The sequence below is a fragment of the Anopheles nili genome, chromosome 3 (genome assembly GCF_943737925.1).
Source record: "Anopheles nili chromosome 3, idAnoNiliSN_F5_01, whole genome shotgun sequence".
In the NCBI taxonomy this organism is placed as follows: domain Eukaryota; kingdom Metazoa; phylum Arthropoda; class Insecta; order Diptera; family Culicidae; genus Anopheles; species Anopheles nili.
The window spans coordinates 55,432,720-55,449,772 of NC_071292.1; the positions used below are offsets into that span (position 1 = coordinate 55,432,720).

Genomic DNA, 17,053 nt, shown 5'->3' on the forward strand with positions numbered 1-17,053 from the left:
GCGTTTTTTGCCTTGCATTCATCGCAGCCAAGCCTGCTGCGGGCCAAGAGGTGGGCCGTAAGCGAAGAAGAAAACTCTTGCTGCTTGCTTAAAAATGTAGTGAAACTCTACCAAAAATGTTAGAAGAAAAATCATCGCAATTAAATTTAAGTTTATGGTAATATCAATGTTGTTGTGCATTTTTTTCAGGTAGTGGAGATTCCGTTCCGTAGCAAATGCAACACCCATAGAGTAGTTCATTCCCAAACTGTGATAGAAGAACGCAAACTCAATCTAAGCAGCCAAGCAGTGGGAGACGTGAAAGATAGATGACCTTAGTGCTCGGAACAGTTAGTGTTTTAGCAAACCCGGATCTAGTGAAAGTGGTTTTTAACTACGCTCTCAAGTAGCGATGCTAGCAACGTTTCAATATACAATAATAATTCTGTAACTACGTTATCTGATAAGCCGTTGCTGCGATTGTGGAGCACATCTACGAACAGTAATTAAACTTGGTTGCTTGTTCCGGGCTAGAAAATGGCTCAATTTTATGAGATTGTACAGCAAGATGAGCTGAAAAATGTATATCCTCAGTTAAACATCGATAACAGCATCCAGCTGGTTATGGGCGATGATATTCAGTTCGGCTCGCAACAAGTAATTCTCTCGCAGGATCAATCTACAGACATGCAGTTGATCGGTGGTGATAATAATCAACATTTACCGCAGATCGTGTATCAGACTACCGCTCCGTCGATTTCGCAACCGCCCCAGCTGCAGCTGACGACGTCGCAATCGCACATCCCGGAAGCGACCTTCCTTGGACAGACGGACAGTACCTCTTTGATGTCGACGGATACGTTCATGCAGCCAACGATGCATATGCCGCAAGTGCAACTGCCGCAACAACAGCAACAGCAAATTTTTTACACTGACGAAAGCACCGGACAACTCGTCCAGGCTGCTAATATTTTACAGTCCCACGATTCTATGCATGAATCCCAGCAACAACCGACACTGCACACGATGCAGACTGCTGCAGAGCAGCAGATACAACAACAGCAATTGCAGCAACAGCAGCAGCAGCAGCAGCAGCAGCAACAACAACAGATTTTGCAACAACAAATAGCGCAATCATCGCAGACACAGCCCGTGCAACAGCAACAACAGTCTTCGCCACAACCGCAACAGCAGCAACAGCAGCAGCAGCAGCAACTTCAAGCATCGCCGCAAAAACAACAACAGCAGCCCCAACTTCAGTCATCGCCGCAACAACTTGCGCAGCAGCCAACATCGCAACAGCATCAGGTCGTACAAGTTGTACAAGGACTACAACGCCAGCAAATAATTCTTCGTCACAACGATCCGACGAAGCAAACGCAGCAAACGCAACAGCAGCTAATGACTCAACAACAATCGACGCAGGTGATACTCCAATCGCAGGGAGTACCGCAGCTTATCCATCAGCAAACAGTGCCGGCGCAACAACCGCAGTCGACACAACAGTCAGATCAGCAAATTCCGGCGACTACGCCACAAATCGTCTTCGAGCCGGCTGCTCAGCAGCAACAGCCAAACATCTCGTTATCGCAAGCGATCCACCAGACGGCCAACGTGACCACGACCGCGGTGCCGCAACTTCAGGTGAAATCAACACCACTGCAGCTTCCACCGTTGCAGCTTCAGCAATCGCAGCAAGCGCAGCAGACGCGATTCCAAATAGGCAAGGGTGGTGCTATAACGATCACGACCCAGCAGCTGTTGCAACAGCAATCGCAGCGCCAAAACCAAACGCAAACAACTACCATGCATCTGCAGCAACAGGCAACAACTAGCACGCAAGTTTTGCATCAGGGTGGCGCGCGACACTGTTTGATTATAACGAAACCCTCGCAGCAACAGACACCGGCAGCGCAAGTTAATTCCTCGCCGATTGTCTCCAACCAGCAACCCACCGTTCAGGTGCAATCGAACCCGATCGTATCACAATCGTCGCCCGCTCCGACCGGCACTGGTCAGGAGCAGCAGCAACCGCAACTCAAGCAGGAAACGGATCAATCCCAAGGCTCTGGCCAGCCATCGACGAATCTTGTAGTTGAGACGGAACCAGCCGTGAAGGTAGATGGAAGCCCACGTGCGCGAGCGCCTCGGACGCGTGCTTCCAAAGCGACCAACCCCCGACAACCCCGCTCCGCGGTAGCCGCCGTCAGCACTATGCAGCTGCGTGGTCCTCGGCCACCGGTGGAGACAAAAATTATCACCACCACCACCACCACCCCTACTCCTACTCCCACTCTCACTCCCACTCTCACTCCCACTCTCACTCCCACTCTGCGCTCCCCCATGGTTGTTACGTCCACGGCGAACACCACCACCACACCAACGACACCACAGACGGTGCAAATAATGGGAAAGGCTAATTTCATCATTACGAATCCGCGGGCCAAGATTTTCACCATCAATCGGCCCCAGCTGGCAGGAGGTTCTGGAACTATAGCGGGCAGTCAACCACCGCGATTAGCCATCATGCATCGGTCAAACGTAACGCAGTCTGCAGCTCAAACAATAACTCCTATTTCTCAGCAGCAATCGCCGTCGCAGCCGCAACAACAATCGCAGTCCCAACAACAATCGGAGCTTCAGCAACCATCGCAGCCACAGCAACAGCCGCAGCAATCGCAAACGCCGCAGCAATCGCAACAACAATCGCAGCCACAGCAGCCGATACAATCGCAGCCAGCTCCGCAAGTGATTCAGGTCAGCCTGGGTTCGAGTACGTTGCAGCTGAACGTGACTTCACAGAACACAACGATGCCGACTGTAACGACTTCAGCGACAACGACTACCGCTACGCTAGTACCTCTTGTAATGAGCAGGACGACACCGCAGATCAAGATTTCTACAGGAACGGGTAATGCGAACCGTTCATTGACGAACGAGCTGGAAGACCTAGAGGATAGCATTAAGGCAGCTGTGCTACCACGTCGTGGCAACGAAGAGGGTATTTCCGGCAGCACACCGGTCTCCACGACGGTGCCGGTGTCGGGAGCTATGACTTCTTCCGGGTCGATTTTTTCCATCCAAACCCAGGCGACGGCTGGAAGCGTGTCCGATCAGTCGTTCACGACGGGCAGCAACGATCAATCGGGTGGTTTGATCCAGCTAGGTAACGGTCAGACGATGACTTCGGCGCAGTTCCGCACGTTCCAGGAGAAGCAACAGCTTCGCCAGCAGGAAGCATTCCGGGGTGGATTCAATCAACAGATCCGAGGGAGGATTGCGACACGTGGCATGATCATACGCCAACGGGGACCGCTAAATCGGCAAATGGTTACGATGCAATCGCAGCAAAATCAGCAACAGATAGTCCTACCTCAGATAACGACTCTCCAACAAGGAAATATCCAAATCTCGACGCACCAAATCCTACAGCAGCAGCAGATAACACAACCCGTTACGCAGCTGCACTTACAAGGGACGATACAGCAAATCACGCCAACTACAACGCTAAAGCAGGTTTCGGCGATCGGACCCCACTCAGGTGATTTGGAGTTTCGCGAAAGCGCTCGCATGCTGGTGATCCTGCAGAGTGGTGAACAGCGATTGATTACGTTCACGCTACCCAAGGAAAGCTGCACCGTGCAGGACCTGCTCGAGCAGGTGCACGTGCGGTACTCACCGGACAGCAACATCCAGTGCATCTCGAACCCGGGTGGGGACGTGGACTACATCGTAACGGTGGGCATCGGTACGGCCGAAACGTCCGAAATCATCCGCCAGGCGGAGCTCACGCTCCGTGGCCAGTCGATACAGCTGCAGCACCACCAGCTGCAACCGCAAATACTGCAGTCCCAGACAAACATGATACAGCAGACGTGCGTGATGCAACCGCCACATGCGATGACGCTTACTGTGCAGCAACATCCACAGCAGCTGCAAAATGTGATAACCCGATTTTCCGACACGTTTCGGCAGACAATTTCGCTGGACGGAACGCCTGTATCGATCGCGCCGGCGACAGTGATGGAGACCTATCTGCAGATACCACAGGATGCATCGGACCCGAAACGGGGTACCAAGCTGGTGAAAGGGTACCTTGCCGTCTGCGCGTCCTGTGGTTATACTGGGCTCGATCACGCCAAATGCCAGCGTTGTCGGAGGGTATTCACGGAACCGCCGCGGCGCATTCCCGAGCCGGACAAGTCGCTTACCTCGTCGCCGCAATCGTTGTCATCGAACCCTCCACCACTCGTGCCAACAGCGACCTCGACCCCGATGATAGGAGCGGTGCGCAAGTTCGATATCTACGGCAAGAAGCAAGCGATGACTGCTATGATGGCCTTGCGAGGGGGCCGAGGCTGCTCGGTGCGTTCAGGACGCGGCAGGGGACGCGCGAACGTGGTCACGAAATATCAGGACATCGAACCGGTGGTATTTACGCTCAGCAGTGACGACGAGGACACATCCACCAACGATGGCACAAAGACCACCAATAAATCATCCGCGAATAATTCCTCCAAGGTGAGTTGGACGAGTGACAGCAGACGAAAACCCAAATCCAAATTAACGGTTTAATTTTAAAAATTTTAAAAATACTCATCTTTGTCTTCGGCAGACTAATGTGTCTTCTACGCAGCCCATTAAGCGCGAGCCGCTTCCTTGCGAACCGATTATCAGCGAAATGGACACTAGTGTTGTCACAAACGGTAAGTTCAGCCAAATGCAATCAATTTTGTACTTTAAAATGCGCTACATTTGAAAACGTGCATCTGCCACGTTTCGTCAAGGGTTCTGATTGTTGCATGAGCACGCGCTCGTTCAAGAACGTTTTGTTGGAAGATTAGTATTCCTCATTTCACAGTACAGAACACGTGCGAAGATGTAACTTTTGAAACGTAATTATTGTGGACTGGTGGGAAGGATTTGGAAGAATATTTTTACATTTTTATCGCAAGCAAAGGGTTGAGCAAAAGATGGTTCGGCCCTCTGGCGGAGAGTGTGCGAAACAGTACATCCAGCATGCTTGGGCACACACACTCAAGCGAATCACATTTCGCTTCGCTCGGGGCTGTCAAGTGTGGTCCTCAAAATGACAGAACGTGCCAAAAGAAAGCCGTAATGGCGTATCCACCGATGACATTTCGCATCGAGACAGACATCATTGAAGAGGAAATTTACTAAAAGTATCGTGTGTAATCCCAACGCACCCATGAAACGCAAGCAATTGGGTCAGTTTCTATCTTGAACGGTTATCATTGTTCGTGCAGTGATCGTTTGCACAAAGTAGTAGCGTGTTGGCACGCACGCCAAGGCGTATACTTCTATAGGCAGCCAAACACGCCTGGTAAAACTACCTGGTAGCAGTGGAATCCATCCAGTACTGCTGTTGCTCGATTAAATCGTTAAGACACATCACACTGGATCGCAATGGTTGACCGATGTAAGCTTGAGCGTTATAAGTAGCTTTTTTTTTGTTTCCTTTTCCCTATCGTGTTCAAGAACGCCGTACCCTCTCGCGTAGTTTGATTGTGATTGGTTCTGGCAAAAAGAGCTGCATTGATTTGGTATTGCTTTTATCCTTCTACGGTTGCATTTGCAGATAGGCCACGTTTAGATATTACGGATGTGAAGAACCTTCCGGACGGACAAATTACACAGCTCGACTGCATAACCATACGCGTGGGTTCACTGAAGTATGAAGCTAATGAAAAGGTAAGAACTTACATTTCGGTATAGTTTTGCTTTGTCTGCTCGTCGGTGTTGTGCTAACTGTGCCGGTTTCCGTCCCCATCATCAGGTGACAATATCAACGAAAGGGCTCCGGATCGTGGCACCGAATGTGAAGCGTCCGGCGGAATTTGTGAGCCTGGATCTGCAAATGCTCGAGATATCTAAGGTTTTGGTGAATTTTTCAAAAGGAATCAATGTTATATTTGTATACACGACGGCGTCCTGCGGGGCCTACGTCCGGAAACACCTCGAGATGGACCTTAGCTCGGAGAAACGTAAGTTGCTCAACGTCATTTGCTTGCTGACCGTCAACGCGGTTCTGAGGTGAAAAACTAAACGAAACTAATCGGATATGAGGGTGGTTTTGTTTGCTTGTCATGTTAGTTCCCTGTTTCCGCCCGGAGAGCCTCGCAAATGATTCGCTGCGGCGGATCACGCTAGTTATGGATCGCGTCAGTGAAGAGGCGAAGGCGATCATCAAAAACATATTCCGGCATGGGTGCATGGAGGAGATTTGCATCCGTGACGCTAACGAGCTGCTCATGCGTTCCTCTCCAAGCCGCTCGCTGAATGCGTCTTCCTCTGCATCCTGCGCTGCCGATGGCAATGGTTCCGGCTCGAGTGATGGCCTGGATGCGACAGAAATTCGCAAGTTATTGATTTACCCACCGGGCAAAGGTGGCATCTCCATCAACACCGAAGACTACATGTGTCTGGCGAAGGATCAATATTTAAACGACATAATTATTGACTTTTATCTAAACTATTTGAAACTGGAGATGCTGGAAGAGGAGGAACGACAAAGCGTTCACATCTTCAGCACATTCTTTTACAACCGGCTTACGAAGTTGTCGACGCGGCAGCAACGTGGCAGCGGAGCATCGGGCAGTGATAAGGACATGAAGCAGACGGCAGCCCAGAAGCGACACGCACGCGTAGCCAGTTGGACGAAGAAGGAGAACATATTCGAGAAAAAGTTTATCGTCATTCCAATCAATGAGCAGTCGCACTGGTTCCTTGCAATCATTTGCTTCCCGGGTCTGGACGTACCGGTGACGATGAGCAACAACACGCCCACTTCGAATGTGTCCGTTACCAAGTCGAAAGCAAAAGGATCGTCCCGGTCGAAGCCAAACCTATCGATGCAGATTGGAAGCACTACAATCACGCCCGTCTCCAAGCGGGAGATAGAGTCGATCAACCTCGGCGAGGATGAGTTGTGCGAGCGCGACGAAGCCGAGGGTGACGAAAGTGAACTGGCGAGTGAGACTGAAGAAACCGACGATGAACCAACGGAAGACGATCGGCAACCGATCAAGCAGTAAGTCGCGGCTGCACTTGCCATTGTCCTATTAGTGAAGATTTGGCTAATGGGTTTCATCCTCTTTTCAGACCTTGCATCTTAATTTTCGATTCGCTGACGGGCGCGTCCCGGAGCCGCGTGGTCGCAACGTTGCGCGACTACCTGACATGCGAGTACCGGGTGAAGGTGCCGAGTAAGCCGCCCAAAGTATTCAACAAGCTCAACATGCCCGGTCACTGCGTGAAGGTGCCGCAACAGAATAACTACACCGACTGCGGGCTGTATCTGTTGCAGTATGTCGAGCACTTTTTCCTGGTAAGTGTAATTTTATCTCCAATGAAACGGAACGGCGAAGCAATGGGAAGGATTCAAGCGATGGTTTTTTTTTGTTGAAATTGCCCCTCACAGGAACCGATCATAGATTATCATTTACCGATAAAGCAGCTACAGCATTGGTTTGAAACAATCACGGTGACGAAGAAGCGAGAAGACATTTCGAATTTAATTAAGGAGCTGATCGAAAAGCACGATGACAGTGTGCTACCTCTGCCAGCTATCGAATTACCTACATTGAACGGTAAGAGCTGCGTTCGATTGTCGGCTCGAGCGTGTATGAAGCATTGCTTGAACTTTCACCGTTTTACCGTTTATTGCAGGTAAATTAATAATCGATCCAGATGACAGTCTGAACGACGCCGAATTCGAAGAAGAAGACGACATGGGTGATGAAGATTATGTGAGTCGGTACGAGCTGACGCCCGACAGCGAGGAACGGCAGTCCTCGTCCAGTGCTGGCACCGAGTCGATGCTTGAAACCACGCCCCTCAGTGGTAGCAGCCTAATCAAACCGATCGGCTCGAAAAGAACGTTCAAAATCAAACGCGTAGGGGGGAACTCCTTATTCAATCAATCGTCTAGCAGCGGAAACCTGCTCGATAACTCGTCAGCGTCCGAAAGCACGCCCAGCAGCAACCCTTCCAGCAAGCGGGCTCTCGATGGGAGCATCGCCGGTACAGGCAAATCGAGCCCGCAGCAAGATTGCGTGCGAGTGAAGGTGGCGCGCCTCAGCGGCGATTGCCAAAATAGCAAGGTGGTAACGACGCAAATATAACACGCACCACGTTGGATGATGGAATAAATTTTAATACCGCTTGGACGGAAGCGCAGTATGTTTTGCCAATTCCTTTCATCCATTCCACTGCCGAAGGGCGGACGGCATTTTGGAAAGGCTTCCGTCTCGTTAAAACCCAACATGGGGCTGGAATGCAGGTTTTCTGCTGGCTTCGAAGCCACGCATAATACGTTCGATTGATTACTGAGTATATTGTTGACCGATTGCAAGTGGTTGTGCTTCTAACGCGCACGTTTCGTGTTACCGAAAGCATGGTTGGCTTTCGACAGATCCTTCAAGGATACGATTGATAAACTGCCTGACATTAGCACCCAGCAATCAGCTGTTGATGGAAGGATTGACCTTGCCATATATGATGATATTTTGGCATTTGTTGTGATCGCTTCGTTCACACTGCGTAGGGGTTTTAGTTGCGGTAGTTTCTGGCAGATGTCAGGTTAGCTAGCACTTCATTGAGGTTAAGAGGCTGCGGCGCGCGATACATGGAATAGGATGAAATCCGTTTAGGCGTCATACATGTGCGTAACCTTAGATTTAGCCGGGCGTACTTCAACCCGCTCTCACGCCGGAACATCCTGCATGTGTTTCCTACTACCATTTAGTTAGACTGTTTTATGCGATATTACATTATTACAATATGAATTTTCTTTAGCCTTTTCATTAAACTTTCCATCGACTTATAATTCTAGATCTGCGGAAGAATTAAGCCTATTTTGTTGATAATAAACTCACTACTACATTGAAGCAAATGGTGTAAACAAATTTGTCCTTGAAATCCGATCCGTCTCAATACATGGTATTGGGAAGCATAACCTAGCTTTTCCGTGTACCCGGTTTCTTGAAACATTGAGAAAAAATGCCACGTGCGTGCCGCAGATTGAAAATACGGAGTTATATGTTGAACATAAAACATTCCCCGACAGACGGCTGAACGTCTTACGGTTTTGCTGGGTTTAAGTTGCATTCCGTTATAGCATCAAACCCGTTACGAGCCATGTATGAATCAAAACCGGTTCCTCAAGCATGTAACATAGGTAGATTCTCCAATTAAGCATCATACATGGCACGGGCAACGTGTGGAAACGCAATGTTATACATGGCATGTTCGAAAGCTTCGTTGTGTTGAGTGAAGTATGATCAACAGGTTGATGCTGTTGCGATGTTATTGTTACTTACATCAAACGGAACTTATCTGTTTTCAAAACAAAACAAATAAAAGACGTAATTTCGTACACATTGAATGTAATGATTTAAATATTTTTTTGTTCTAAAATAAACAACACAATTATCATGAATCATGTTCTGAAGCATGCAATAGAACACCATGCAAACCCAAACATATTTCACTCTCTAACCTTGTTTTAGAATAAAAAATATGTATATTTTTTTTCCACGCTAACTCCTCCGAACTTCATCCATGCATGCACGGAATTCTTCATACATGGAAGATTTGTGTCATGGCAGCGACCCTTAGCCCTCAGCACCCCTCCGACCAAGCGGTTCACCACTGTTCCGTTCCGTGTTCATACATGGCATGTAAGCGGCTGGTGACGTCATGGATCACGTAAAAGGCCTACCAAAGCCTATGGCTGTCAAGATAGGGAATGGACGAACGAACGACAGAGGGAAGAGAAAGCCAAACGAAGTGACATTTGGCAGGCGGCGTTTTCGAGCATAAAACATCGAAATACATGGCGCGAGCTGAGGATTTTATATGCTCATCATTAGGGGTGTGATTAAAAACAAAGCCAGAGAAAAAGCAAAATCCACAGTTTCATAGATGGCTCAAATCGTATTTTAATACATGCAACCCGTGGACACACTATTTTACAGTAAAATGTTTACGCAACCATATGTTCGTCCCCACCGTGAGCGGTCCCTTCGGTCCCCCTTGCCCTGGACCCTCGTCGTCACTCGTCGTAACATATCACATCATGCTTTCTCGGAATCACTCGCCGTTTGGGGCGGCTTCAGTGGCCGGTGCCTCGGGCGCGTCAGCTTCAGAAGCCACCGGATCCTGCGCTGGTTCCTGTTGCTGCGTCTCCTCCAAAGCCACCTCGTCAGCTGCCTCACGTTCCTCCTCGGTTTCGTCCGGATCGATTTCGTCGTACTGGTCCTCGGCGTCCTCGGCAGTGTCGTCCGCTTGCGCTTCCAGCATTTTCTTTTTATGCACCAAAATCTCGCGTATGATATCTACGAAGACGTAAAAAAGGAAATCGTTTATCGAAACAGTCGCTGGGTCGAGATCCACCGCAGACGACGCACCTTCCAGCAGTTCGTTCGAATCGATCCACTGGCCAATTTCCTGGGCCACCTCCTTAGCCAGCCAGGGTGTGATCTGTCGCTCGAACTCAGCCCGGTCCTTTTCCGTTTCGATCTTGTCAACAGTCGCCAGGACCTCGGGGACGATCTCGTCTAGCCGACCCTGCAGCAGTTTCGCCGCTGTAATCCGCTTCTGCATCTCTAGATCGAGATCACGCGCGATCTTATCCTGCAGGAAGCGTCGCTCCCGTTCGGCCTGCCGCTTTCGCTCCTCCTGCTCCAACCGATGCAACTCCACAAGTTCGGCTTCACGCAGGGCCAGGATCTTCTGCTGCTGTTGCTTCATCTCGGCGATCTCTTCCTCGTGCAGCACCTCGACCAGGGCTTGCTCGAGCGTGCGACTAACGAGCACCTCGATGATTGGCTGCACCTCGGTGTCGAAATCGAACAGCTCACCGTCCAGGATCTCTGTGGCCGCGTCACAGCCGGTTTTGGCCGGGACGTACGGTGGCGAGGGTGGCCGGTGTAGGAACAAATCTGTCTGACAGCCGGCATCCAGCTCTGGAGGGTGTAGGAAAAGCTAGAAAGCGAAAGAAAGAAACACCGAGAGGGCATAGGTTAAAGGACATTGCGCGAGTACTCCCACGGCAAGGACTCACCTCTTCCAGGTATTTCTCCGTCTGTACCGTCTCGTGGCGCCGTCCTCGAACAGGAGGCGGTGTTCCGATGATGCCACGTTGGTTTCGTGAGACGTACTTCTTGCGCAGCATCTGACGTCGCCGGGCTTCCGCCTCTTTCTGTGCACCGTCACCATCGCCCTGCAAATGGGAATTGTAATGCAATTGCACCATTAGAGGGGTACCACAGACGTGCACACAAAACACATATACACACGACTCGATTTAGTGTGAATAGACACGTGACGTATGAGGCGGATAAGATGTTTGGATAAGGCAGAAGTGAAGCATTAGATAAAGGATATAGGATACATCGAATGTGATCGCAAATGAACGATGGCGATGGCAGTAGCTGAAGATGAAGAGCGTGTAGTAAAGCTAGGATATCATACAGTTGAAAGAGGAAAAAGATCGATGGCGGATCGAAGCTGTTCCAGGATGCATGAGCAACGAAAACGTACCGGCATAATGAGTTATGAAATGCCTATTTACAAAAGCACTCGGTACACTAGCGCTTCTTAAACTCGCTGGCGCTGGTTGACATAACGTAAAACCAAACAAAAAAAAACAAGAATTAGATCAGGAAATGACGCAACTGGTGTGGGAAGGATCTTCGAGGCGCTTCAAAGGAACACGATGCTGTACAGTATGTACATTGCAAGGGCATGACAAAGGCAGACAGATGAGCGCAAAACGATCAACACAACAAAACAAGCAGCGGCTAACGCTTGTATCAGGCAGCAGGCTGGCAATCGTGGGCGGTACGATCAAACAAAGCAAGGATGACAATGGAGCTAATGCGACATGAGCTAGACATGTAGGGGAAAAAAGCGAAAAAAACTCGAGCAAACGTGGCTCCGGCTTTGTCTTGCTTGCTTGCTTGCTTGCTTGGGGCGAATGTGAGAGAAAGAAGAAGAAGAGAGCGAAAAGAAAGCCCGGGCGATTGATTTCGCGGTTCGCCAGGATGATGGTGGCGATCGCGATCAACACTCACCTTTCCTGATAGAAGACCAGCGTAACCGAAGTACGGGTTCCACCGGGGCATGTTAGGGGTGTCGCTAACATGGCCCTGGATTTGGTTGGATTAGAAGATTTGATTGGGAGCGATCGGGAAGGGAGGAAAGCGTGAATTATTGCGCATATTTCAGATCGAATCACGGGGTTAATTTGGGATCGAATAGAAAAGGAACAAACAACCGTTTTCGCTAGGATGGACGAAGAAGACGAAGGATCAGCGATACAAAAACATAACGACACGTGGTGGAGAAAAAGAGCGAGAACGATTCGGACAGAGCGTGAGAGAAAGAAGGAAAGAGAAGTGAATTTGGCAGGAATCCAAATGTTCAACTATTTCCCAAGGAATAAGAAGCGTCCTTTAGCTTCCAAGGGGGGGCGGAAAACTTATGAGAAAAGCGAAACATAAACGCAATCCAACGAACGGAAAAGCTCGCTGAACGAAAAAAAACGAAAGAATAACACAAAATTCCATAACTTGCGGTTCGTTTCGAGGAAGTGGGGGCAAATAAAAAGGCACGGCGCTTTTCCGCAGCAAGAAAATAAAGCTTCACTCCTCGGACACAAGACTTACCACTTGGAGGTTGCTCGTTGAGGTATAATTACTGCCCCGGACGACTCGCCGATCGTGCATCACATTCTGGTAAGTTATACCTCCACTCTGCTGCTGGAGTTGCTGCTGCTGCTGTTGGTCTCTGAAGAAGACGAAGAAGCACGGGGGCGGAAAAAAAGATGGAAGAAGGTAATCAAAATCGTTTCTTTACATACTGACCACCGGTGGGTCCTTTGCCTTCACCGATTACGCAAACGATTACGCATCACGTTAGCGCGCGCCTACGCAAACCATAACAGAAAGGTGAACGATCTCAAACCCAGGCCCTCTTATGTACCGGTCAATTATCCTGACCACTCGGGGGGAGAGAGAGAGAGAGAGAGAGCCAGGTAGAGAAAAAGAGCTGGGGTCACAATCACAACCGGCCCATCCTTGTTTGCGCCCTCCCGAAAACGGACGAGAAGGAGCGTGCCAGCGTCCGTTTTCATTAGCATATAACGCAATACTGGCCACCGATGGTGGAGCTTTTCGCCATTTGGGGAGTTTTCTGACACGTGTGTGAGTGTGTTTGTGCGCGCACACCCCACACGGACACGCGATTGTCCCGGTGTTGACGGGTCTCGATTAGTTTCTTTAATTTGCCTTCCCAAGTCGTCGTGGATCGATACGAGGAGCCCGAGATGCGGTGGAGTTTCGAGCTTTGTGGAGCCTTTTTCCGAACAAATATCACACAAAGTTGAATTGAATTAGAAAATGATGGTGATTAACGGAGAAAGAACTACACCCGCACGGGGGCTCGGGTTAAACGAGAGTCCTTAGAATACAAAGCACGCGTGCTTACTGGCAAACAGCCCTCGAGCAGCTGGCAATTAGCGGGTGTACTATTTTGCATCAAAAGCCAGTTACAAACGGCGGATGTACAATTACGTCCAAACAAAACCGACCCCCTCTACTTCATTCTTCAATTTCCATGGAAAGCGGTCGTTTTGTTACGTCAATTAGACGCCAAACGTGGAAGTCCTCCGTTTGTTGGCAACGACGGTAAATTCCTTTTTAATTGCAACACCTCATAACGCATTGATTTGATGCGTGGGCCCATCCACCCAATGGGGGTGAGTAACGTTCGGCATGAAAGCCTATGTGTGTTTTTTCGAGCCTCACAATTTTCCGTTAATGCGTATCATTCCGATTAGGGCATGGTTAGGAGCGTGTACAAGCGTACGTAACATTCAACGGCCATTAGCTGCCAGGTGGCCTGGATTTCGTACAGACCGGGTACAGACCACTCGTAGCCAGCTGACCCAGTAACAATCGACACCCCAGACACCGCGGAAGGACCATCGTCAACGAGCTATCTTTCATCCAGCAGGAGCATTGCAGTGCCGCACGGAAGAGTTGCCGCATTCGAATTGTGTTCGCTGTTGGACACGGAATCCCGGTTCCATTACGGTGCGGGACCTCGTTTGCATGCAGCAACCCGGGTTTTACAGAAAAAAAGGCCCGATATTCGGGTAAATGAGCCTGCTTCATCGTACTCGTGACCTAGAAAGTCGCGCTCACGCTCAAACTTCCAATCGAACGCTCCAAACGGCCTGAGAAAAGCTGGTTTCCTGTGAATGGGAGTTCAAAACGCGCGTTCGAAGGTTTATCGTTGTCATTACTGTATCTTCCGTTGGCAATCTCGCGAGCAGAAAAGCGAACGTAAAGTTTCACTCACGATCGCTACGGTACCAGCAACCAGGCGCCTCCATTAGCCGGTGGAGGTTCGCTTAACGTGGTCTAAAAGCTTACACGGTCCATTTTTATCTCTGAGCTTTCGAGAATCTAGCAAAAAAACAAAAAACAAAACATCGACAGGCAATAAATCGATCCAGACACCGTGGGGCCGCATTAGCCACCGAACGGGAGATTAATTATTGACATCTAATCAACTATCGACCGGAAACGCGATCGGTTAATACTCGTCCGCACGCGGCACAGTCGCACCAGGATAGCTGACCTATTTTGGGCGCATTCCTCAAGCCTCCTTGAGCAAGAATGCTCTCAAGAATGTTCTCCCTCTCCACTCGAACAAGGCCTACCCAAGGTTAGCTAAGCGCTGTAGTTATTCGGGATGCGGTAATCGATGCTCTGGATTTGAATATTTTACTTTGGGAATCCAAGGCTGCCCACCACAAAGAACAGGACTCCCAGCAAGGTGTGTGTCTCTCGGCACAAATCTCTCTACAACACCTCGGCAAAACCTCCCAGCTGGTGGCGCAAAAGCAACGGGTGATACATTATGTATGAGTACACGGTTCGAAAATAGTACACGGCTCATAAAATGGCCGCCCAATCGTACGCCAACAGGACGTAGTGCGTCGAAGGCTCGCTGGTCAAACGTCACGCCATCTCCACCGCCAATGATGTCCAGCGTTACTTTGCAGCGTGTATTAAAATGTATGCAAATTTTAAACCCCAACTGCAGCACGCCATTCGACGTGAATGGGCGAATCACGAGTGACACGCCAAAGGACGAGGATGAAAAGTTTTCTCGAGGAAATATATCACAAAAAAAATTCCGTTGCTTAAATCATTAACGGCTCTCCTCCGGGGGTCGGTTAACCTTGAGGCGTACACACACGCACGCACCTACACCCTCTAGGGTCAGTTGGCAGCAGGTTTACCTTGCCGGGCGGGTCCGATGGGCGATCGATTGCAGTTCCGTCACTGGTACGGCCTTCCGCACGACCTCCTCGGCCTGTATCCTTGGAGCAGACGGTTTCCCGTAATGATGGCTGCCATGCTTGCAGACGTACTCGCCCGGGTGGTTGTGATTCGGATGGTTGATGTCATTGTTGTTGTTGTTGTTGTTGTTGTTGCTGAGGCTGGGCGCTGTCAGGATCCTTGGACGGCTCTCGAACGCATACAACCGGCGTTGACTGGTGCCCACAGGCAGCTCCTTGGTCGGTTGCAGAAAAACACCCTTCGGCACGGTCGTGATGAAAAGAGGACGCTTTCTGACGTTCACCTCCTGCGTGCTGCCCTGTGAATGGGTAAGCGATCGTTCAGGAAGCTGCCCACGAGATCTCTCCCCACGGGTGCAATGGAGTGCACGGTACACGGGCCACAAGACTCAGGTGACAAGTGAGGCGGTCTATCGTAACCCGTTGTTAAAAAAAAACAGGGCTATTAAAAATCCGCGTCTCTGCAATTAGCGGCATGCAAGCCATTTCCCAAGTGCCCCTTTCGGTCAGTGGGTCACAGCAACTGCAAGCGCTCGCGAAGCATTTACGGGAGCTTTCGTGGAAAGCTAAGCGCCCCCCGTAGGTGCCCCCAACAAAATATCGACTTCCTGTTTGCGTAACAACAAAACGCCCCCTAACCATTAGCCCGCGATGGGCGCGGTGATAAGTCGCACCACTATCTGCGCTCAACCGCCAGCAGTCCTTGAAATGGCACCCATGACTAATGGGCGCTTACCCGAAGCGACGGGAGTCCTTGAAACACCAACAACAGGCTCGTAGATTCGCTACGTCCTAATGCCCAGGTTGCCCAGGTTGGGGGTTTTTTTGTTGTCACAAAAGACATCAACTCAAACGCCACACGCGTGTCCTCGGCCCCGTGCTGGTGTCGATGATCAATTCACTCTCCTTTTGAGAGGCTCAAGCCTCCAAAAGCCCTGGTGGGTAACCTACATTTTTAGACGACCGCTTGGAGGAGTCACTCTGCAGCTTTCGCAGTTTAGCGTCCAGCTCGCGGCTGAACTCGTGCTGTCGGGTATTGGGTGGCTTTTCACCCGGTCCCAAGGTTTGCGTATCTGACCCGTAGCTCAAGCGCTGCAGCAGTTGATCCGCGTTGGTCGGCTGCTCACCGCGATCCCTTCGATCGTCCTTCACGCGGATGGTACCGCGCACGAGCTGGGTCTCGATTTCGTGCAGCAGTTTGTAGTCCGGATGCAGGTTCACGATGTGTTGGCCCTCGATCACTTCGCGGTGTTCGCGAGCGTGCCGTAGCGGGCGTACGATCGCGTTCGGTTTGCCCAGGCTGCTCGATCGGTACGTCTGCTCGCTGGGGATGATCGCGAAAGCCGGACTTTCCAGCTCTAGCAGCTCCTGCTGTTCGGGCTGCTGGCGTGCCGAAAGTGTGGGCATTTTGAGGCCGACCGTTGGTGCTCGATTGTGGGGAAAATTCGTAGCTGGAGTGTGGCCAATTAGCGTCCCGTTTCACCTCGCACTAGCTCCATGATTTATTGGCTCACCGGTGAATATTTCAACAACCCTCGACGCTGGAGGTTACGCCCTCACGGCCCACGGGCGTATTTTATTATTCAGCAAGCGCGCGAAATTTGAGTACGTCGTACTTAGGTACGTAAACAGCGCGGTCGTTCGACGAATCGTGGATTAACTCTGCCGGCCAATTAT

The 17,053-nt window shown here is 50.3% G+C and overlaps 2 protein-coding genes across 2 annotated transcripts; one reads left to right on the forward strand and one right to left on the reverse strand.

Moving 5' to 3' along the window:
- Nucleotides 1-516: 516 nt before the first annotated feature.
- Nucleotides 517-8,866, forward strand: LOC128724644 (uncharacterized). Its single transcript, XM_053818366.1, has 9 exons — nucleotides 517-1,111; nucleotides 1,205-4,500; nucleotides 4,595-4,685; nucleotides 5,579-5,691; nucleotides 5,777-5,984; nucleotides 6,094-7,030; nucleotides 7,102-7,327; nucleotides 7,421-7,589; nucleotides 7,669-8,866. The coding sequence occupies exons 1-9, from the start codon at nucleotides 517-519 to the stop codon at nucleotides 8,121-8,123; spliced, it is 6,090 nt and encodes a 2,029-aa protein (XP_053674341.1). The 3' UTR covers nucleotides 8,124-8,866.
- A 1,226-nt stretch (nucleotides 8,867-10,092) lies between these two features.
- Nucleotides 10,093-16,783, reverse strand: LOC128724645 (radial spoke head protein 3 homolog). The gene is made up of 7 exons (XM_053818368.1): nucleotides 16,328-16,783; nucleotides 15,317-15,675; nucleotides 12,672-12,792; nucleotides 12,078-12,152; nucleotides 11,066-11,224; nucleotides 10,410-10,986; nucleotides 10,093-10,337 (listed from the first exon to the last, which is right to left on the reverse strand). Exons 1-7 carry the CDS (start codon nucleotides 16,781-16,783, stop codon nucleotides 10,093-10,095), a joined length of 1,992 nt encoding a protein of 663 aa, XP_053674343.1.
- Nucleotides 16,784-17,053: the final 270 nt, after the last annotated feature.